Source organism: Hippopotamus amphibius, chromosome 17, assembly GCF_030028045.1.
Source record: "Hippopotamus amphibius kiboko isolate mHipAmp2 chromosome 17, mHipAmp2.hap2, whole genome shotgun sequence".
NCBI lineage: Eukaryota > Metazoa > Chordata > Mammalia > Artiodactyla > Hippopotamidae > Hippopotamus > Hippopotamus amphibius.
In genome coordinates, this window is record NC_080202.1 from 56824814 (window position 1) to 56848312 (window position 23499).

Sequence of the window (23499 nt, forward strand, 5' to 3'; positions counted from 1 at the left end):
GTCCTGTTCACAGCAGGCGCCAGAAGGGGAGAAAAGGGGCTGAGGGCTCTATACCTGTTTGGGCTGAAGCAGAGGCTGCTCTTGACTCCTGGGCTCTAGTGAGTGGGGTTTTAACTTGGCCTGAGAGAAAAGTCAGGGAGCAGGAGATGAAAGTGGTGCTAGGGAGGGCCCCTGAGCCCATGCCTCCTCCTAAGCATCCACTTGCCATGGCTCACTGGGCTGAGGGACCAGGAGGCAAGGAGGCATCAGACACCTGTTGTGCAGTCCCCTTCCACACACATGCACCCTCCTTCCCTACCCTGGGAACCAGGGGAGCTGCTCCTCTCCTCCCTGTGACTCCAAGTCACAGATAAGCCCAATTCCACCCCTCCTGTCCCCCTCCCCAAGGCCCTGCTGTTCCATCAAGGCAGCACAGGGCAGGGTAAGACCAGATGTGGGGTCAGAAGACTGAGATAGGACCCCTACCCCTCTATTAACTGGCTTTGACATGGTGAGGTGCTCAGCCTCTAACCTGCCTGTCTTTATCTGTAAAATGGGATGGCCTCACCCACTCTGCTCAGTGTTGAAGAGGTTGGGAATAGGGGCCTTCTAGCTTCCAGTCTCGCTCCCCATAGCTGGGCCAGGACAACCCTCCAGGGCTTCTCTTGCCCCATGCAGAAGGTGGCTAACCTCACTGGGCTGCCCCCTTATCCCTTACCTGGCATTTCAAATTTTTCAGGTACTCTGCTCCCACCTGGTCTTCCCTCTCGAAGCCAGGAGCCTTCTTATAGCTGCCAGGGGCGAGGCCAGACTCCCCAGGAAAGACAATGCCTTCCAGATTTGGAGGCTTCCTGATGGAGCCGGGTGGGGAGCCACAAAGGTTAGATGGGCTGCCTAGACTGCTATTTCTACAGAGAAGCTGCAGAGAAGGAAGAGGGTAGGCTGGTGGGCAAAACATAGACTAGGGCAGGGCCCATCCTCTGTCCCCTTGTCAGAGGGAGATTCTTCAGCAAGAGGCTCAGTTCCTTTTTAATTGGCCAGTGGGCAGCAACCCCACCCAGGAACCCAGAACTTCATGAGGAAACTGTATGTCAAGGGCTGACAGAAGGCTCTGTCCCTTCTACCAGCTCTACCCAGGCTGATCATGGGGTTCTGGGGACACCACTCCAGCCACTACCAGCTTTTGACAGAGAAAAGAACCCTGGGACAGAAAGGGCAGAACCCCTTGGGTGGAGGCCTCCTCCCCAAGTACAGGGCACGAGAGGCAGGTGTTGGCTCTGGGCAGGCATGGTGCCCACCCCACCCCTTGGACAGGCACGTACAGCACTGAGGTCAGGGGCATGTGGGCTGGAGGGGCTCACGGGCACCGAGTCTCCAGCAGCAGACGGCATGTACAAGACAGGGCCTGGCTGGGTGGGGCTGGACACAGCTGAGGAAGGCTGCAGGTCGTCACTGAGGGGTGGCTCTGCAAGAGATAGGGGCAGGGTGTCAGCAGGCTCTTGAGCCAGCTCTGTCCCTCCAAAAATGCATCTGGGTCTCTTTCAAAGGAGATCATGCATCCCTGTATATAAAGGGAAGGCTTCTACCTGTTTCTATTAATATCACATACTGTGTACTTACTATGTGCCAGGCAATTTGTATTAACTGTGAATCTCCACAATGACTGGAAGATAGAAGTAATGTCATGGTCTCCATTTTACAGATAAGGACACTGAGGCTCAGAGAGGTAAGGTAAATCCCCCAAGGTGGCTGAGCTAGGAAACAGAAGAGCTGGGATCTGAACTCCAATTCACGACTCCAAAGCCTGGGCCATTCACTGATTCTCTGTGCTGCCTTGGCTGGGCCCACCTATGAGCCAAGTGTGTGCTTCCCCATCCCTGGGCCCCCAGTTTATTTTTCACTCGAATCCCAGAGATAAGGCCTAAGGCTAGAAAGAGGTGAAGGACAAACAGAGCAGTGGCCTGGGGTGGACACAGGTTGTAACTCGAGCCCATCTGAGACTGACAGCGACGGTGTGGAGCTGCGCCGAGCAGTACGGCAGCCCAGGACCACATGCAGCTGCTAAGCACCAGAACATGGCTGGTCTGGATTGGAACGTGCTGTAGCTATTCAAGTACACATCAGCTTTCAAAAACTTGGTTTGAAAAAAAAAAGTAAAATATCTTGATTATATTTTAAATGATATTATTTTATGTTGGGTTAGATAAAAATATATTATTAAAATTTAACCTATTTCTTTTTTTTTAGATGTGGTTATTAGAAAATCTAAAATGACATAAGGGGGCATTGCATTAGATTTTGATTGGACAGCTCTGCTCTCAGCAGGACAGAGTGCCATGTTCAATTAGTGATGTCTGCCATGGGTGTGGCACGGGGTGGCTCTGGGATCTGCCTACTTGGCTTGGGGAGGGTGCCTCACCCTGCCTGGGACTGTGAGTGTGCAGCAAGGGGCATAGTCCCTGCTGTCTCACGACCTTGGAAGCTCCCGGGTTTTGAGGCCAGTTCGAGAGGTGGGGCAGGGGGGTGGGGGAATGGAACTTCCAGCGTGGACAGGGCCCCACTGCTGGCTGACACTGAGCTTGAGGGGAGGGGAGAGGAGGGAGGGGGAAGGGAGGGGAGGGAGAGGGAGGGGAGGGTGCAGAGGGCACTACCCCAGGGCACTGGGAACAGCATACGTTCTACATGGGCGAAGGCGCAGAAAGGTCCTCGGGGACAGCTGCCCGACTGCTGCATGTCGTTGCACTTGGTAGATTTATAGATCTGGAGGGCAGAGCAGAACAGAGGCGGGGTTGGGCTTGCGCAGAGACAGACAGCCAGCCAGGGGTGCCTTCAGCATGGCTGGGTTAGCTTAGAAATCTCTCCCTTCTCCTCCCCACTCGATGCCAATTCCCTAAGTCTCTCCCTACCAACTTCTTACTCAAGACAGAGTAAGCAGACACTGCCACCCCCATGCCACGGACCACCTCCCTCCTGGGGTCATAGGCCTAACCAGCCCTGAGCCAGCTCTCACAAAGGGATCTTCTCCATGCTACTCTCACTCATGATCTTGGCCAGGGCTGTGACCTTCCAATGTGCCTCTGGGCATTAAAAGAGCCAAGTTCACAGGAAACACCCACCCATCTTGGAGCACCCTGGGCTGGGATCTGTGTGGACCTAACTTTCCACCCTGTTGTCTGCAGCTCACATAAGGTAGTTTCTGTCCGCGGGTCTAGCTCAGGGTGTCCTGGCCTCCATGGAAACAAGGGAAGGGACAGCATGCACCTGTACGTACCCTAAGTGAGATTTTGGCACACTGACATGACCCAGGACCCACCGTGGGCCTAGGGGCTGCATCAGGGAAGTTGCTGGTACCCTAGCCTCTGATGTGTACAGGACAACCGTAAGGGGCTTTCTTATTTTTTAAATCCTGATGCCATTTTAAGTACCACAAGTGGTGCAAATCCCAGAACGGCCAAGTTGCCATGCCCAGTGCATGCCTATCAGGGGGCTCAGGGAAACAAAACTGGGAGCCAAGGGCTGCTTGGTGTGTGGGCTCAGAACAAGGAAAGTTGCAAATTAGGGTGTGGGGCTCCTTTAGGTACTGCCTAGGGGGAGCCTGTGGCTACAAATCCCTCTTCCAGGATGGTGTCAGGATGGGCTCTGCCAGCATCTGCCTGGATCCTCCTTTCCTTTCTCCCTGCTTTCCGAAGAGGATATGTTAAGTCACCCCAACCCTTCAAAGGGCCAAGGCTCTGGCCCCCGCTCCAAGGCCCACCTCCGGGTGGAACTGTTGCTCCGTGCGGGTGTGGCAATACTGGCAGGAGTCTGCATTTTCACACTTGCCGGGGTCTCCCCACTCATCCCCATGTTTTACACTCGGACATGGAGACGACCTGGTTAAATAAGAGAACGGGGTCAGATGGGCGCCTAGAGGATCTGGGGGATGCCGATGAGGTCGCTACTGCTCAGGACCCCTTTCTCATCTCCTGGCTTTGCAAAGTCAGGCTCCGAAGTAGGAAAGGTCAGCTGCAGAGTGAAGGCCTTCCTGGGGCCAGAAGCCAGGCTTTGCTTCTCTGGCCCAACCTGGCTGCATTACCAAGAAAGACAGTTTTGTTCCCTTCAGCCAAGTCCCACCCCCCATCCCCAGCACTATGCAGCCCAAGGAGAGCCAGACCACAGCCATGCCACAGCATGGCCCTGGCAGATGCCTCTCAGGATCAGAACTAGAGGTGCTTTTGACCCAAGACCCTCATTTCATGCCAGACCCCTCTGGCAGGTAGAGGAGGCCCCCTATCGTTTAGCTATCCTGACCATTCCCTCCCCTCGTACTTGGGTCCTGTGATCCTGTGATCCCCGGGGCTGGCCTCCCTGCCTCCCTGAGAGCACAGTGCAAACAGCCCCTGCCGTGATTCCTTCCCTGCCACCCTCCCTCCCACAGCTGGCCTACTTGGGCCAAAGGACCTGTATTTGTGTTTCCGGGGGCTCCGCCGCCGGTCCTTGCTGTTGTGGTAGTAGGGACAGGCATAACCCTGGCGGCACAGCCGTGGGGGCTTCTTGCACGGCTCCGTCTTATAGTTCCCCAGCACGTAAGCAGTCTCTGCACAGGGGACCAGAGGCAGGGGTCAGGTGGGTGGGGCAGGGGCAGGGTGCGGGAGGGGAAAGAGAGGCCACTGGGAAGGAGTGTAGGAGCTCACACTTTTCTGAAAGGTATGAGCAGGGCCACCTCCTCGTGGGCCAATGCCAAGACTTGACACCCAGAAGAGAGGTAAGGAGGATACCGCCGTCCCTCGCTGGAGATACTCACAGCTCAGAGTAAAAAGGGCGCCCTCAGGAGGGTTGAGAATATACCTACTTGTACTCATACACGTGCACAACCACACATGTGTGAAAGCCCCCTGAAGGAATCCAGGGAGCACCTGGGGTGACGGAAGCAGGGCAAGATGTGTCTAGGGAGACTCCCCCAGAAGTGACCCCGAATGATGGGGCTGCAGTTGGCTGGATGTGAGGTGGGATGAGGGGGCAAGTGTCTCCCAGCAGAGGTGGTGGCTTGGGCTGGGGAAGGCAGTGGGTGGTAGTGAGCCATGTCCTCAGGGCAGCTATAGGGAGGAAAGGGGAGAGGACAGACAGCGGGCGGGAGGGGCAGGGCCATTTGTGTGGCCACCTTTACCTTGCCACCGTGGCTCCTCACTGAGGATTTTTTCTATCATGGCGTGACTCGCAGCCCCAGCCGACTGGCCCTCTATGCTGCCCTCTACTGTGGTCTGGCCGTTCTGCAAAGCCTCCATTGCCTGGAGCTCTCTGGGAGGAGAGGAGAGGACAGAGGGCAGGGAGGGGGCGTGAAGAGGAAGGAACCAGAGTGCAACCCTGCAGTCCATCGGTGGTACTCACCGTGTCCACAGCCAGGCCCCCACCCCAGCCCACAACCATCAGCCCACCTGATGTCGTAGACAGGGGAGCGGAGGTCATGGGGCCCATGAGCAAAAGCGCAGTGCAGGCCGTTTTTGGTGCAGTTGCCTTTCGAGTCTGTCTCGTGGATGCAGATTCCAGTCTTATAGTAGCGCAGGTGGTACCTGCGCTCAGTGTCCCCTGTGGTCCTGTGCAGGAATGGGCACCTGAAACATGGGCAGTAGGGTGGGGGGGTCACTCACCTTCACCCCCTGCAGCCTGGTCTACCAGCCCTGCCCTTTCCCTGCCCACTGAAGGCTTGCCCCATGACCCGGTGGGTGTACTGCCGGTGGGTCAAGAAGGCAAGCAGGAGACGAGTCCTGCTACAGCAACAGAGCCACCCTCCTACTGCCAGCAGGTGCCGTAGCCCAAAGTGGGGCCTGATAGCCTGGCATTCCCTCTTCAGCTTCTTGAAGGCTACTCAGCCAGGCCCCGGGCTGTCCTGAAGAGAAGCTCCGGTGGGGGGGGGTGGGGGGGGGGTGGGGGCGGTACTCATGGGAGGACAAATGCTGTCCAGGTCAAGGGTCTTGAGAGAAGCAAACGGGCTGCTCAAAACATGGGCAACCCCCCTCAGGCCCTGGGTGCTTCATTAAGCTGGGGGGAGGGGTCAGCAAGCCTTTGACCCCTGGAGAGAGAGAACAGCTGGAGAGGGACCGTTCAGTGAGGTGCACCCACAGAGCCCCCAGCAGTGCCTCCTGTCACCACTGCTGCGGGGTCAACAAACGTTCCCTCCAGGCTTGTCACCTTATGTTTGTCACCTGTTATGCCCTGTCTCTTCACAGAGCTTGGTGGCAACTACTTAAGGTCAGCCAAAACGGGAACTGGGAGGCTCTATGTCTCTAGACAGCCAGCCTTGGTGGGAACTACACGGGAACGAGTGGGAAGTGTGGGCTGGGAAGAGGGTCTTAGTAACCTGCACGGGACCAGGATGGAAGGCCCAGAAAGCCACTCTGGTTCAGATGTGGCCCTTAGGCTTAGCAGGAGAAAGGCCTGTGCAGGGCTTCCCAAAAGTGGGGAAAGGAGAAAGGGCCCCTCCCAGAGGCAGGCGGGGTCTGAGCCCAGGTCCAGGCCACGGGGGTGGTGGGCCAGGCTGTGGCAGGTCCCCAAAGGCAGGCTCTGGCTGGCGTCTCAGACTCTGCCCAGCCTATTCTGAGGGCATCTGATCCAGGAGACAGGGCACTCCTCTGAGGGCAAGCTGGGCGGCACTCACTCGTCGCCCTCCGGGCAGAGGCCCGTGGCCTCATCGTACTTGGAGCAATAGACGTCGGGACTGTAGTTGAAGGTGCCGTCCCGACGGCGAATGGACCGGCGGCGGCGCTGGTTCACGAAATGCCAGTGGAAGCAGGTGTAGGGCCGATGCTGAGCGCATTTGTGCTGCACAAAGAGCGGGCACTGCTCAGTGCGGAATTCCTTCAGGTACCTGCAGGGAGAGCCCCCAAGTAGGGTGGGCCAGGAGCAGAGAGTCAAGCCCCTTGCTTCCCAGAAAGAAGTTGGCTACCAAGTCCCCCAAGGGCCCTACTCTGGGGCTAGTGCCACTGAGACACCAGAAAAGACCCAGAGCTAAGGCAGGACCTCGGTGTCGGGATCCTTCCTAACACGCAGGTCCCCAGCCAGCCTGAAGGGCAGGAGCCAGGGACCACAAGGGCCCTCACCTGCCATGGTGACAGAGGAGGGCTTAATCGGTGGCTTGTTTTCTGAGCGTTCCCTGAGGCTTCCCAGGCCAGATCACTGATCACAGGGAAAAGGCTGCAAAGAAGAGCTTGAGGAGCCTCTCTTAAACTTCCTGCAGGGGTCTCTGCTACCCACATCTGCCTGCCAATTCCTGGAGGCCTCACTTGTCCCAGGAGCAGGGCTGGGGCACCAGGCAGAAGGCCAGGAAGCCTGCTGCTTTGGAGCTGAGGTGTCCCTCTGGACCAGCGACACAGGTCACCGCTGTCCTGTCTGCCAACTTCCTTCCAGAGACATTTCCTAGCAATATCCAAGTATATGTTTGTGACACTCACGTTAGAAGCATCAGAAGAGACTCCCTCTCAGCCTTGCCTCCCCCAATAGTCTCACAGCAGCTGAGGTATTCTATTTCTCTCCTGACTAACCTGCGACTGGGGGGCTCTGTCTGTCCTCCTGGCCTCCCCCCAACCTGTGTCTCCTTTACTCTGCATCTAAAACCCAAAACAACCCCAAGCTCTTCCCCTCTACACCACCCAGTGGAGGACCCGACCCACTTGTCCCCCTTGCAGAACCATACTATCTATGTTTTCACTCACTTTGTGTCCAGGTGGAGGGTTTCTTAGATTTACGCCTACCACCCCCTCCACACACACACAGTGGGGACAGGCAGGCAGCCAGTTCTCTTTATTCATTCCCTCAAGCCCAAACAATGCAGGCAACAAATGGCTTGATAGAATGCATTTGATGCCAGTGAGGAGGATGGTTCTAGAAGGCACAGATGGTTGTGTGCAGAAGGGAGTGTGGAGGGAGCGACCCCCTGACCTGGAGCAACTGTCCAGACTGGGAGCCCTGCCTGGAGCTGGAAGGCCTGGGAAACAGGCAAGACGGTCCAGCCTATGTCTTTGGCTCATGCCAGGATACTGAGGGCCTTACCAGTCTGGACATATGGAAGGTGTAGAGACACACAGGTTCAGGGCCGAGACTTTCTGGACAGGTTTTCTTCAATACCAATGAATGTGCTGAAAAATCCTACCAGCCAAGGGAAACTGCCTGGAGATCCAGTGGTTAGGACTCCGCGTTTTCACTGCCAAGGGCCCAGCTTCAATCCCTGGTTGGGGAACTAAGATCTCACAAGCCATGCAGTGTGGCCAAAAAAAAACCCAGATCCTCTCAGCCCTGGGAGGTGTCCAGTCGAGTGTACTGGGCAGGGGGAAGCTGGAGCTAGGTCCTCCTTAAAGAACACAGATGTAAGGGACAGTGAAGCTTCCAAATAGCATCCTATTCGTTTAGCACCTACTTACTGAGCACCTACTAGGTGCAGATGTGGTGAGCACTGAGGACACTGACATAGCAGGTCCTTATCCTTAGGAAGCCCACACTTCCATGGGAGACACACCAGTAACAGGTGGAATCAATCAACTGCAGAAAAGGTTATGACGAAGGTTTGCTGAGGGTTCTGTGGGAACCCAGAGGAAGGATCCTTGACCTAGGCTGGAATAGAGGAAAGAGGAAGGGAAGGAGAGGTACTTGTGGGTGAAGAATGTGGGAAGGGTGTTTTAGGCAAAGGGAACAGTATGAGCTTAGAAACAGCATGTATAGGTCAAAGAGCTCCACGTGCCTTCGTGGCATGTGAGCGGGGTAGGAGAAGAACTGGGAAAGGGAAATGAGGAGGAGGTGAGGTGTGAGAGGAGCCAAGTATCAGGGTTATCATCTCCAGGCCACAGGTATATTCTGAGACACCAGGCTGAAACCTGGAAGGCTTCCTAGGGCCTCTCCCACCCACTCTGGCACTAGAACACAAGGTTATATACAGAAATCTGCCCTGCATACTGTACACAGGTACCAAACCCTGGGACAACAACCTCCCAAACTGCTAGACCGATCTCTCCTGGACAGCACACGTGCCACCTGACTCCTGACCCACAGGAGACTAATTCAGGAGGTAACAGGCGGGAAATGGGAGCGAAGGAAGCTGAACCCAGGGCCAGAAAAGAACGCGAAGTAGTTAGGACTGACAGATTAAATATAGGACACCCAGTTAAACTGGAATTTCAGGCAAATCAAGTATTTCATGGGACAAGCTTATACTAAAAAATTATCCATTATCTGAAATTTCAATCTAACTGGCATCCTGTTTGTTTGTTTATTTATTTGGCTGCACAGGGTCTTGGTTGCGGCATGCGGGATCTTCGTTGCCACATGCGGGATCTTTAGTTGAGGCATGTGGGATCTAGTTCCCTGACCAGGGATCGAACTCAGGCCCTCCTGCATTGGGAGCACGGAGTCTTAACCACTGGACCACCAAGGAAGTCCCTGGCATCCTGTATTTTTATTTGCTAAATCTAGCAACCCTAAGAATGGTGCCTGTCTGCTTAGTATCAGTGCCTCAGTAAAAACCCAGGGAGGCAGTCCAGAGAAGTGACTTTGGGCACAGTCTGTCCTTTGGAGAAAGAGAGTTCCTGGCAAGCCTGCTTCCCGGGGGCAGCCACGTCCACAGTGCTACATGCAGATGCTGTGGCTCCAAAGGGCTCCAGCTGGCAAGGGTGTCACATGGAGGACAGACATGGAGGCAGCAAATTACCTCATTCTAAGCCTCTTCATCTCCAGTCCCACTGCCATGGGTCAGGCACTTGGTACCAGTCTCCTTGTATCCGGCCTCTCCCGTATCTAGTTTATGCTGCACAGTGCTCATCATTCTTCCCAGAGCCCAAATTCAATTTCCACTTTCTTAAAAGCCTTTAGCTTCCACCAGTAGCCACTGATAAAGACCAACTATTTGGCCTGGCATTTCAAGCCCTACACATCTTACCCAATGTACTTTTCCAGCCTCATTTCTCTTGATTCCAGTAACACTGGAGTCCTTGGTGTCTTGCAAAGACATCTTTGACTTCCTTGCCTTTGCTCACGTCCCCTCCTTCACCTGCAGAAATCTTTCAAGGCCGAGTTCAGTGGTAATGAATCTTCTGATGCCATCACCTTCATGAAGTTTTCCTTGACCTCTATCTAAACTCCCCATCTCCTGCCCTGGTCCCCAGCTAAGTTATCATCTCTAAGTTTTTACAGCACTTTCTCTAGACATTTCTTAGAGCCCTTATCCTGCCTTGCATACTGATGGTGTGTACATTTTCCTCTATTACTAGATTATAAAGTCTTTGATGACAAGTATGTAAGAGCCCAGTACAGTGACAAAGTTTGCTGAATGAATATAACAAGGAGTCACACACGGGGCAAAGTCCACAAAGCAATACCAACAGTTTTATGATGCCGCCCTCAGGAAGACATTAAGAGCTGGGAGCCTAATCCTATCCCCTCGTGAAAAGCACTACAGTGTGGGAAATCCGTAACTCAGTGGATAGGGTGGACTGTCCTGCAGAAAAGCCTCTCATGAGAGAAGGGGCCAAATGACTGAATCTAGGCAGGCAGAGTACTCAATTTCAACCAACAATAATCAATGAGAGAAATGTCTATAAAATTCTGCTTAAGTCATTAACAGAACTGAACCATCCACCACCTGGGAACCAAAATGTTTAGTCAGAACTTCCCACTCTCCCTGTCCCCCTCCAACCTTGTGCAATGCAGTGCTCAGACGGCAAGGAGAAACTCACTTAGAAATCACTCTTTTCTACTTTCCTGGATTGAAATGAAACAATTTCCAGTGGAAACGAACAACTGTCTCCATTAAGCTCCAACTGGTCTTTCCATTTTAAAGGTCGAAAGCACAAGATCTAAGAAAATAGGTTGAGACTTACTCTTCAATTCAACCAGCTCTCAGGAAAACCAAGAAGTGCCGGAATCCTTGGTTAGGAGAGAAGTCACCAACCACCCCCGCCCCACTCCAAGATCTGGGCGGTGCACAGGGCCAAAGAGCTCAGTTCTTCACACTTCCATCTCCCAGGAATGCCCTCGCTCAAGGACAAAAGATAATGAACAGACTAGCTTCAGACAGTGAGGCCTTAGCGACTTACTGTGGCTAGGATGAGTCCAGAAACCACCTAGGCCCTGAGTTATCAGAGCTGACAAGAGCCGTCCTTCCTCCTTCCCAGCAGGAGGGTCAACGAAGGCTGGAGGGACACTGTGGCTGGTCAGAGCCTCACCTGGACTAAGGAGCAGTGTCTGCATGTTTGCCCCACATGGGGCTGACTTTCAATCGAAGCTTTCACTCCTTTTTATGACACCATATTAATTATCCTATTAATGGTTTATTCATAAATGTAAAGGATCATTGTGAAATTAACATGCCCACTTACAAAACATTTTTAAATGTAGAAAAGGGCAAAATCATCTTAATCCTACCATGAATAATACTAGACTTTTGGTAAATTTTCTCCCAGTGTTTTTACACAAATATAATCATAAAGTATCATATTATTAAACCACTTTACAAAACTAATGCCTTTCCCTAAAAATTTTACTTTCCAAAATTCTAAAACAGGCTACTTGAAATCTAAATTTGATCACTTGCCTCATTAAACCATCAGTGATGACACACATAAGGGATTAACAATATATTCAGGGACTTCCCTGGTGGCGCAGTGGTTAAGAATCCACCCGCCAATGCAGGGGACATGGGTTCGAGCCCTGGTCTGGAAGATCCCACATGCCACGGAGCAACTAAGCCCGTGCGCCACAGCTACTGAAGCCCACGTGCCTAGAATCTGTGCAACAAGAGAAGTCACTGCAATCAGAAGCCCAGCACAACAGAGTAGGCCCTGCTCCCCGCAACTAGAGAAAGCCCACTTGCAGCAATGAAGACCCAACACAGCCAATAAATTAATTAAAAAACCCAACAACAACAAAACCAATATATTCAGTAAATTACATCACTCTTAAGGAGGTGTTAAATCAAGTGCTAAATGTTACCAGCTCAATTTCCAGCTGAACTTTTTTTTTTAGTTTTTTCTGGGCCCTACCACACTGCTTGCAGGATCCTAGTCCCCTGAGGACCAGGTATGGAACCCAGGCCTTGGCAGTGAAAGCACAGAGTGCTAACCACAGGGAATTCCCTCCAGCTAAACTTTAAATCCTATTCCAAGCTGTCCCACTTACTAGCTTTATCGAGTGTTTCACTCTCTTCTGGAAGAGTCTGAATAAACTGAATAAAGAGTGGAGTATTAAGAGAGGACTGTTAGAAAAAACCTCGTAAACTTAGAGGCGATGAGAAAGTAGCTGATGTTAGAAACCACATCTAGTTCCCCAGTGCTTCTAGAATCGTGCTTAGCATGGCCTCACTCTGCCTCTACCTCCCCTGCTGCCACGGACCTGTTCCTCTCCCCAACAGCAAGCTAAACTCTACAGTAGGGTCAGCAAACTTTTTCCGTGAAGGACCATATAGTAAGTATTTTAGACTTTGAGGGCTAAAAGGCCAAACTGAGGATATTATGCAGGTACTTAACATATCACATAGCAAGAGAAAAAACAAATTTCTACAAATTTTTTTATTGGTGAAAATATAATAATAATTGGCTACAATTTTTGGTAACACAGATCTACTAATAAGGATAGATTTGGGGGGGGCGGGAATAACATTTGCAAAGTCAGGGGTTCCTTTCATCCTAATTGGTTACGAATGTTCATCTGTTAATGCTGATTCTGTAAAAAGATTTTACGTATTTCACCTTTGAAAATGTCTTTTCACATAGACAGGTACTGCCAAATGCTGCTACATGAATTTAATTCTACAAGCATGACTTTAATTGAGCATATTAGTCTTAGAAGACATTTATACAATTCTATTTGTATCTTGATTCTTTTAATCACTTCCAATTGAAGGTCTGGCGTAAACTGCTTATTTGCAAAGGTACGTGGATTTTGAAACATGGAAATTTCCTTTGTATTCCTATCAAGATGCAAAATCACAGCTCAAACTATAATTTGGGTTTGGAAATCATATCCATGGTAAATTTGTGTAGGAATAGAGATCTCGCCTTTGTTTTAACTTTTGGCAGCAGAGGAAGTATATAAAGCAGCTTGACATGACTCATGATTCAAACATTAGTTGTCAAAATTACTGCAATATAAGATTTGCGTATAAGTGATATGTGATGTTTTGCCTTGAAATTTTAGGCTGAATTCATTAAGAAACATTATCAAGTCTGCAGCAAAAGCTAATTTCCTGAGCCATTCAACATTCAGTAATAGTGGCTGAGAATGATTCTTCTTTCAGAAAAAGTTCAATCTCAGCCCTGAACTCAAAAAATCACAAGAAAACTTTACCACTGCTAAGCTATCAAACTGTTGTGTAGTAGGGCATGCCAGAATATTCAGATTCTATTTTTTTTCCTTAAAAAAAAATTTATTTATTTATTTATTTGGTTGCGCCTGGTCTTAGTTGCGGCATGCATGTGGGATCTAGTTCCCTGGCCAGGGATCAAACCCTGGCCCCCTGCATTGGAAACATGGAGTCTTAACCACTGCGCCACCGGGGAAGTCCCCCAGCTTCTATTTCTGATAAAAATTCATGGAATTGAGGATGGTTAAGTCCACAAGAGTAAAGTTCATCACTGATCCTAGCAGTTCAAAAACTCATGACAGACTCAAATATTTTCCACAGTCTCTGCTGATGAGTAAGACAATGACTAACCACAGGCTTTAAACACCTTACATCCGGACTTCCCAGGTAGCACAGTGGGTAAGAATCCGCCTGCCAATGCAGGGGACACAGGTTCGATGCCTGCCCCAGGAAGATATCACATGCCGCGGAGCAACTAAGCTCGTGAGCCAGAACTATTGAGCCCATGTGCTGCAACTACTGAAGCCCACGCGCCTAGAGCCCGTGCTCTGCAACAAGAGAGGCCACCGCAAAGAGAAGCCTGCGCACCTCAAGGAAGAGAAGCCCCCACTCTCTGCAACTAGAGAAAGCCAGTGTACAGCAACGAAGACCCAACACAGCCAATAAAATAAATAATAAATTTATAAACACCTTACATCCTCACAAGCTTTGTAAATTTGTCCAATTAAATCTTTTTTCTGCTCCACACATATTCCTACCATCATCAGTTGTAACAGATAGCAGCAGCTTATACTTCAGGTTGTACTGAATTAGGGTTTTCTTAACATTTCTGAAAAGAAAATATCCTCAGCTGTAGTTGTTTTAAGTAGACTATTCATAGAAGCTACTTCTTCAGTCACTTCAAATGTGGCATGGACTTCATGAATAAAACAACTGAACAGTAGCTTCTGTTGACTCATCAAGAGCCAAGAAAAACCACACAAAATCATTTGCCTTGTTTTTTAATTGACTATTGATGTTGTTCCCATTGACCTCAACATTTTGAGAAACTGTTCTTGCTGAAAGGCTAATGCTCTTAAACAAGTTTGTTTTCTCCAGACATATTTCTTCAGTTTCTGCAATCTAATATAATTTAATTACTTCACTATCAGTAAATGGCTTTCCTTGCCTGGCTAACAAGTTAGCCACTCAGAACTTCCTTCAGTTGTAGCCTCATTTTCATTTTCGTGAAGAAGTTCTGCTGTAATGAAACAGTCTCTTTAAAATTTTCTAATTTTTCTGACCGTTGCATCTCTATGAGCTGGGAATATTGTGACAACTACGTAGTCTGGTAATGTTACTGGATTCTTTCAGCACAGCTTTTTAATTACAGGTAACTTTGCCAGCTAATTCAATGACAAGAAAATCCACACTCCACTGTGCCCTAAAAACATAACATTCCAAGTCTATTTTTCTCTTCTTCTCTTGTTCTGACGTGGTAGCTGGGGACTGGTGATAGACTAAATAAAACATTGTGGTATGCTGACACACGTGGTGTTGGAAACACTATCAAGCTGTAACTGTGTCACCATGATTTGTAGTGCACTGAACAATGCAACGGTCTGGCCTCCATCAGAACTGCTGAACTCCGTGGTTAAACTGCAAAAGCAGCCATAGGGAATTTGTAAACCAATGAGTGTGGGTTCCTATAAAGCTTTGTTTATGAATGCTGAAAATTAAATTTTTTTTTATTTGGCCAAGCCACAGGACATGTGGTATCTTAGTTCCCCGATCAGGGATCGAACCCACACCCCCTGCAATTTGAAGTGTGGAGCCTTAACCAGTGGACCACCAAGGAAGTCCCCAAAATTAAATTTCATATAATTTTCATGTGCTGTGAGCTATTCTTCTTCTTCAACCATTAAAAATGTAAAAACTATTCTTAGCTCACGGGCCATACAAAAGCAGGTAGCAGGCTAGATTCGGTGTACGAGCCACAGTTTACGGACCACTCAAACACCACAGCCTCCTCTCACCCTTGATCTCCATACTTTTGATCAGGTTGCTCCTGTGTCTGGATCACCCTTCTGGCTTCTCTCTGCATGAGAGTTTCTTGCCCTCCCCTGCCCAGTGGTATCAATCACCCCCTCTTCCATGTTTCCACCACACTGTATGAATACAGCTGGTGTGGCACCCCGACAGTTGATTTCAACTGCTTTGTATACAGCCAGGTCTATTCATCTTTGTACCCTGCACAAAGGCAGCTTGTAGCAGGTGTTCAGGACATGTTTGTCCAAGAAAAAGAAAAAGCATTAAAGCATCCCAAGTGGTACAAGTCTGGTCCACAGCAGCTATGTACTAAACCAGCAAAACACAGAGAAGCAACGTAGATGCTTCTGGAAATTAAGAAATCAGTAACTTCTCTAGCTACCTTCCTCACAATGTCTGTACAGCCTTGTTCCTCACCTTCAACACTAAATTTAAGATCTTCAGCCTCACATGCAGACTAGAAAAGCAACCAGTGTGATGGCTTGGTCTGTAATTGTTGCTGGGAATGTGTAGGGATAGAGATATATTAAATTCCTTTTTCTGTTTCCTCAAACAACTAAGAGGTATTAAGATCACTATCTGGCAAAAGCTGGTATCTGGCAAAAGCTGGGTACAAACTAGAGATATATTAAGTGAAAGAGAAAAAATGTGTGTGTATATATATATATATATATATATAAAACCAGACAATTAGGTAAACTATACACAGAAAGAAAAATTGGAAAGAAAAATATATCCAGTATTGATTTTAGTGGTTATCATGGCTTTTCTTTACTGTAACTTTAATTACTTTTAGGATTAAAAAAAAACTTGTTAGGAAAGAAATCAACAATTTTACTGACAACTTGACAGAGAATCTATCTGATCCAAAATTAAATGAAAGATGTATCTTGCTAATAAGCTAGAAGAGTCCTTCTAAGTTAAAAGTGAACTGGGATAAAACTTTCTGTAAAACAAACGACGATTAGAATGTCATCCTGCTTATGATTTGTAAAGTCTGACTGGACAGTATGTAGAACGGTCAGATTTGTATAACAAGGCACACAGGCAAGACAACGATGGCCCCTGGAAAGGCAACAGGAAGAGATGGCGCTGCAACACCAGGTGTGCGCGGGACTTGATGATTCCCAATGTGCACAGTAATCTGTGAACCAAGGAAAAGGGGACAACAGAGGGAGCCGACAGCTCTCCTGGCCAGTCCGTGGTCACTGCTCATGAGCCTCACAGGGGTAGCTGAGACTTGGCAACATGACAGATGTACTCATATCCCTACTAAGCTACCACTGTTCATCTTTATTACAGCTAGTCACTAAATCCGAATTTCATCTATTTCAAGCAATATACAAGCTTTATCACGGAAACAGAATCTTAAAATGCAAGAAATGATCCTGTTCTGAAATATTCCTTACCGAAATCTAGCCACAATGTGATAGGATTCTGAAACTAGCAAAGGAAAGAAAAAACAAAAACAAACAAAAAACCCAAAAAGCTCCAATCATTGTCAAAGACAATACTGCAGTGTCCAACAGCTCAAATGACACGTATCTATAGTCTACTGTTTTCTGTATTCATGTTACCCTACTGGCTACTTTTCCCCCACACGTAACTCTTATAAAGAAACTTAGTCACAGAGCTTGTAGTTCATGGCTTATCAAAGATTCCTCATTTTTAAGTTTGACAATAAAATCTTTTTTAACTTCAAGGAGAATAAGCAGCAGATTAAGAATCCTAAATTACTTATCCAAGTGTGTGTGTGTAAAAACAAATATTTCTTACAATTTTCTGAAAAACCTTTCCTCATTTTTGAAGAGCTTTAGGTAAACTATTAGCAGTTCTAGATTCCATGTTTGTAAGGATAGACATACACATTCTGTTCTGACACCAAACATAACCCACAAACCATACAACTTCATAATAACCACACCAGTAGGAGCTGCCAAAAAAAAGGCTTTTTAAAAAAACAGCGCCAAATAAAGCTAAAATTGGTAATTTGTAAATATTTGGACCATTCTGATAAAGTGCTATCTTTTGAAGTGATCCTGGTTTAGAACATTCTTTCTAGCAGAGAAAGCAAGCTCAGGTAGTATTATTTAGGCAAATAAAATAAGCATCTAGTGAATTTCTGTTTAAATCTTTAAGATAGGCTTTGATCCTACAACTGGGTTTTAACCAAAGACCCTGGGGCCAGTACCAACCTCCTAGATACAATGAAACTATCCTAAGGCACAGCTACATACACAGGAACCCACAGTAGAAGTGCCAGAGGCACTTAAGCAAGCAAACATGTGAAGTCACTCACCCTCAAACCAGCAAATAACTTCAGCCCATTCTTCAGTGGGAAAGAGCTGACACCTGTGAGCTGTCCTGGGCCCAAGAACTAACGAACCATTAACAGTACAACGTTGGTGTCCCTGGTTCCTCCTTTCCATAATTTTCTCCTTGCTCTAAGGATCCTAGAACTAGTAAAATTAAGGAAAGTTCATGTAATCAGCGACTCATGTCACTGATTTTCGAGAATATGTGAGGAGTACTGAATATCCTGGTTCATTCTTCCCTAAGTTAGATAACACCTTGTTTTGATTCAAAGTTTTCCTGTACACAGCTGGCCTGAAAAGATCCCAATTTGACAAACATCTTAGTATAAAGGTTTTAATTGATGTGTTATTTTGAACACTGTTTCTGTACAACAAAGTCTTTTCCCCTGAAAGAGTAGATCCGTTTAGAACACAAATTCATTTATTAAGATATAACCAGGCTCATGGAGGCTCTAAGAACTGCAACTGAAATGAAACTGGAATGGATACGGAAGAGAGGAGTGTGCTCTGAAGACAACACGGACCCACGAGTCGTTGAAGGAGGGAGCAATGCAACTAGAAGCAGTACCCTGGGCGTTGTTCAGGTACTGATAATAGTACTTACATTGTGCTAAGCGCCAGGCACGGTTTTAAGCACCTTATATACATTAACTCACTTAATCCTCACAACCACCCCTGGCACAAGTACTATTAGTATCGTCAGGAAACTGACAGGGAAGTCACTTGCCCAAGGTCCCACGGCTAGTAAGCAGCAGAGCCGGGCTCCAGACCCCGACAGTCTGGTCCTACAATCCACCACTCTTAAACACCATGCTGACTATTAACTATGCTTTTCTTAACTGAGCTACAGGAAAAACAAGAGTAGTAACAAATAAGCGTAAGTGACTCTCTAAAAGCTGTTGAAAATATGTTAGGGAGTTTTTGACAGGCCATAATTACAATACCATAAAATAAGTTACTAAAAACAAAACAGAAACGTTAACTTCAACATACTCTCCTGGATATTTAATATTCATTTTATGTATTCATTATAAAAATACTCAGTTCAATAGTAAAATCTATTTGGTTTGGTTTTAAATAAGAAAATACAAGTTTCTAATATATGTTATGTTTGACACAAATCCTAAACTGGCAGGCTACCAGATGCTTGGCACTTCTTAGCAGTGAAAGTGAAATAAAAAAGATATAGTAATGTTCTTACCAAAATTAATAAGGCTTAGATATAAAAACTACTACTTAGGGGCTTCCTAGGTGGCGCAGTGGGTGAGAATCCACCTGCCAATGCAGGGGACACAGGGTCGATCCCTGCTCCAGGAAGATCCCACATGCCGCGGAGCAACAAAGCCCGTGCACCACAACTATTGAGCCTACACTTTAGAGCCCGTGAGCCACAACTATTGAGCCCAAGTGCTGCAACTACTGAAGCCCACACGCCTAGAGCCTGTGCTCTGCAACAAGAGAAGCCACAGCAATGAGGAGCCGGCGCACCACAACGAAGAGTAGCCCCCACTCACCGCAACTAAACAGAAAGCCCACGCACAGCAAAAAAATAAAAGACCCAACACAGCCAATAAAATAATTAATTTAAAAAAAAGAACTACTACTTAAAAATTTTAAGTCATAAAACACCATGCCAAAGGTTTTTATCAACCTCTTCCTTTCTAAGCATAACTCTCTCTCTTCCCTGGGGGTAGTTTCGTGAATAGGCCAAAACTTAACAGGAAGGTGGGAACATAGGCCTTCCCCCTCCTCATTACAGGTCACTTTGTTAGGACTTACAGTGGCATATGGTGTTTCAAATACTAATAGGAAACAAATGAATCAACTTATGAACACAAAAAGCAAACCGTGATAAAAAGAATAAGGAAAGGAAGGAAAATAAGCTCAGATATGACGTGACAATACTATCACAGGCCTTAGTATTTTCTTTGTCTCCTAAATAAATTGAGCCACCGACAGGAAAAAGGTCACCTCACAGAGAGCGCTATGAGATTTTTAAGTCGCTAGACTCCTTTCCATCTTCTCTTCCTCATCAGCTCCTGATACTGCTGTCAAATGCTACACACTGGCAAAGAGAAAAGGGGTGAAAGTTGAGGGATTTTATAGAGAAAATATTAAAAGTTTGTTGTGACTATTTGAACTAAAATATTATAGCCATTGATATCATTTTAAATGCCTCAAACACATGGCCTGTTCTTATAGAAATGCCCATGTGAACGTTAAAACAATCATCACAATATCTGATGAACAGAATCAATGCATTTTAGCAGAACAGCAACCTCTTCTACCTCCCACCCACACCAGGAAGTACACACAAATCATTTTACGAAGTTATTGGGAAAAGTGTGCTTGTTATTTATAATGATTATCAATTCAGAGACAATTTAAAGCACAACTGCCAACAACGGGGAGTCTCAAACTTGCCGAATATTCACTTCTTAAAAGAATCTCCTCAGACAACATGGAGGCATTCGCCTAGAATGGACATACGGAGACGAAGCCAGTGAGAAGGCTGGGGAAGGGGTGCCAAGGAGCTTTTCACAACCTGCAGGCTTTCCCATGCTGAATGACGCTGCCAAGCCCTCAGAGGCCATATGTCTAAGGCCTCTCTAGTAGGAGGGACTCATACACACTGATTTTTAACAACCCTTTTATTCCAAAAAAAATTGAGATGTAACATATGCAACAGAAAAATTCACCATTTTAAAGTACACATTTCAGTAGTTTTTAGTATGTTCATCATGTTGTGTAACCATCATCACAGTCTGATTCCAGAACATTTCCATCCCCCCCAAAATAAACCTCATACCTATTTTCATAGGCAATGATTTTACCCAAACTTTCTCCGCAGATCTCTCTGTTGCCCATGCAGGTATTTTAAGATGGCTGGCTGGGGTGAATCTATAGAGTATCTATATGGTAAGAAAACAAGAAAACTACATTGTCCAGAAGGATACTGAATGCAAATCCTTGGCATTTTTTAGCAATTAGGCTAATGTAATTTTTATATATTGGCTAAGAATGGCAGAGAAACTTACATTCAACATCCATCTTCACATAACACATTAGTGTGCCCCAAAATTCATCCAAGGTGTTAAAAGAAGGGAAGACAATCTACTAGGATTAGCCATAACTGTCCATAGTTGTAATTTCAAAATATAGAAGATGCATATGTGGGAAAACCTCCTTTAGTATCAAGCACAGCTGGATCAAAAAAACAAAACAAAACAAAATGAAAAACTTAATCATTAAGCAAATATTGTCCCCATTTGGGAAAGTAATCCCTACATCAGTCCTGTATTTAAAGTAATCTAGTTTTAAATGCAACCTTAATTATATCAGTCTTCTAATCTAGAGTCTCTCCTAATGAGAAAAATAACCTTTAGGCAAAGGTCTGGTAGGAAAGGCTACAGATGTGTGATGCTCAGGCTGTTGCAGGCCTCTCATTACCTAAGTGAGCTCATGGCTTCTAAGACACACAGGAAGGAGACCTCACCTTCAGGCAGCAGGGTGTTGAAAGCGGGAAGAAGTAGGTCCACGAGGGTGTCTTGCTTTTGTGCACTTATCTGGGGTGCTATTTCCAGAGAAGGAGCTCCTTTATAGAATGTGCCCAAGATGGATTTCTCTAAGTTGCTCTCAAGAGTTGTCCAGCTGCCCTCACCAATAAGCCACAGTCTTTGTAGGTTGATAGAAACCACCAGTCAAAGCAGATGCATATGGATTGTGGGGAAGCCTTCTTTAGAATCTAACATAGCTGGATTAAAACAAAAAAACTTAACCATTAAGCAAATTTTCACTTTAATCATTAATTTAGATTATAGCAAATATCAACTAGGTGCTAAACTTGAGCCTACCCTTAACATGGGCACTTAATACTTATTAATGGGAATTTTGTGGGCTTGTCTGAAGGCTACAGTGAGCTCTCAATTTTTGTCCTGCAAGAAATTAGTTCTCCTTGATAAACAAGAAAACAAGATCCAGAAATGTTTACTGGTAATTTAACTCATTCTTGCTGAGGCTGCTAAGCAATGCTTCCAATGACTTTCATTGTGCAACAAGTTATGCTCTAGTAATGTATTTACAATGTTACTGCAATTTGCAATAATAACACTGCTCATTGCCCGGGTTTTCCAAAACACAATCAGATGCAATCAAGTGAAGCTTATGATATTTACATAACTTATAAACTAACAAATTTCCCTCAAAACGGTTTAATGTAGCAGGAAGTACTGCTACATTATTCTTGTTTAAAGACGCCCAGGAAGCAATCCTAAATTAAAATGACACCTGGCTAGATGAGGCTATAAAGCATCTATCTTCTGTCTGCCTATAAGAAATCACCCAGTGGCTAGAAAGCTCCAAGAAACCACCAATAAACTAGAATTTCATTTTCTGTTAATACAAGAGCATTAAGAAATCTGAGAACCAACTGCAGGTAAAAGAATCCCAAAACGATTTAACATCTTTGAGGTTTATATCCTCTTACAGGGTCAAAATAATGAGGTCAGAAACTGATTTTTCTTTTTCTTTTTTGCCCAAGCTGTGCAGCTTGCAGGATCTTGGTTCCACAACCAGGGACTGAACCCGGGCCACGGCAGTGAAAGCACCAAGTCTTAACCACTGGACTGCCAGAGAATTCCCAAAACTGGGTTTTTTTTTTTGACCGCGCCACGCAGCATGTGGGATCTTAGTTCCCACTCGGGGTTGAACTGTGGGACCTGTGTCCCCTGCAATGGAAGCACAGGATCTTAACCATTGGACAGCCAGGGAAGTCCCTAAACTGGGATATTTTATTAAAGATGGCAGGTTTTTTGGTGACCTTTCAACGATACACTTTTAACAACTGTTATGTAGTAAAACAAAAAGCCCAAAGTTAGCTAAATTTGTAGGTACATTTCAAAATGTAAATTGCTCCAAAATTTCCCATTCTTCAATCTGTTTTTATAAAACTCTTCTAAAATATAAGATGGACTTGTTCTAAATAAAGCTGCATTAAATTTAGTCTTTGTCGGGGGTGTGGTGCGAGGAACTGGGAGATTGGGATTGACACATATACACTACTGATACCATGTATAGAATAGATAGCTAATGAGAACATACTGTATAGCATAGGGAACTCTACTTAATGCACTGTGGTGACCTAAATGAGAAGGAGATCCAAAAAAGAGGGGATAACATGTGTATGTATAGCTGATTCACTTTGTTGTACAGTAGAAACTAACACAACATTGTAAAGCAACTATACTCCAATAAAAATAAATTTAATCTTTGTCAAGAAAAAAAAGAAAAAGAAAAAACAAAAAAAAGACAAACTACCCAGCAACAGGTCGTGCGGTTCTCATATTAAAGAGTACTAATACATGCACATTATCATTTTACTTAGTGCTAATCAAATACTTGGAACTGTACAACAGAAGAAATTCTCATATAACTGATTTCTAAAAGGGTTTAATTCCTCAGGCCTAGCACAAGCGCCTGCTACACCGATTTTCTGAAAGGATTAATTCTAAGTTTCCCTTAAAGTAAGATTATTCTAGAGCTTAAAAAAAATTACCCTTCAAACTACGTTATGAATAATCCCCTTGGTTTAGGAAAAGAAGGTCTCAAACTCTAGGACTTTAATTGTGGAATAGGAATAAAGGGCAAGAAGCAAGCCAACAGGAAGACAATTTTTGCTTTGGATGGATTCAACTGTGTCTGTCAAGACTGCCATTATGATGAGTGGGATTCAGTTCTAATGCAAATTTCTTCTGGAAATCGCAAAATTAACCCATGTCACATGACCTCAAATGACATCAGGTACCAAAAAATACACAAAATTAAGGTAATTAATGTATAATAAAGTTTTAAAAGGTA

General features: G+C 46.3%; 1 protein-coding gene across 5 annotated transcripts in view; it reads right to left on the reverse strand.

Annotated features, from left to right (window-relative positions):
• UNK (unk zinc finger) overlaps window positions 1–23499 on the reverse strand; it is a 33496-nt gene that overhangs the window by 7343 nt on the left and 2654 nt on the right. For 2 of the 5 annotated variants that reach the window (XM_057715962.1, XM_057715963.1), the window contains exons 2-13: window positions 21140–21397; window positions 20682–20847; window positions 20453–20555; window positions 6614–6823; window positions 5394–5570; window positions 5126–5256; window positions 4420–4555; window positions 3734–3851; window positions 2655–2739; window positions 1302–1444; window positions 698–898; window positions 55–120 (exon numbers count right to left, since the gene is read on the reverse strand). In XM_057715962.1, coding sequence (XP_057571945.1) covers window positions 55–120; window positions 698–898; window positions 1302–1444; window positions 2655–2739; window positions 3734–3851; window positions 4420–4555; window positions 5126–5256; window positions 5394–5570; window positions 6614–6823; window positions 20453–20511 — 1326 coding nt within the window. In that variant the 5' untranslated portion in view covers window positions 20512–20555; window positions 20682–20847; window positions 21140–21397. Of the gene's footprint in view, window positions 1–54; window positions 121–697; window positions 899–1301; window positions 1445–2654; window positions 2740–3733; window positions 3852–4419; window positions 4556–5125; window positions 5257–5393; window positions 5571–6613; window positions 6824–9880; window positions 19587–20452; window positions 20556–20681; window positions 20848–21139; window positions 21398–23499 lie in introns of those variants that run through there. The other 3 variants (XM_057715965.1, XM_057715964.1, XM_057715966.1) reach the window with 3 other exon arrangements.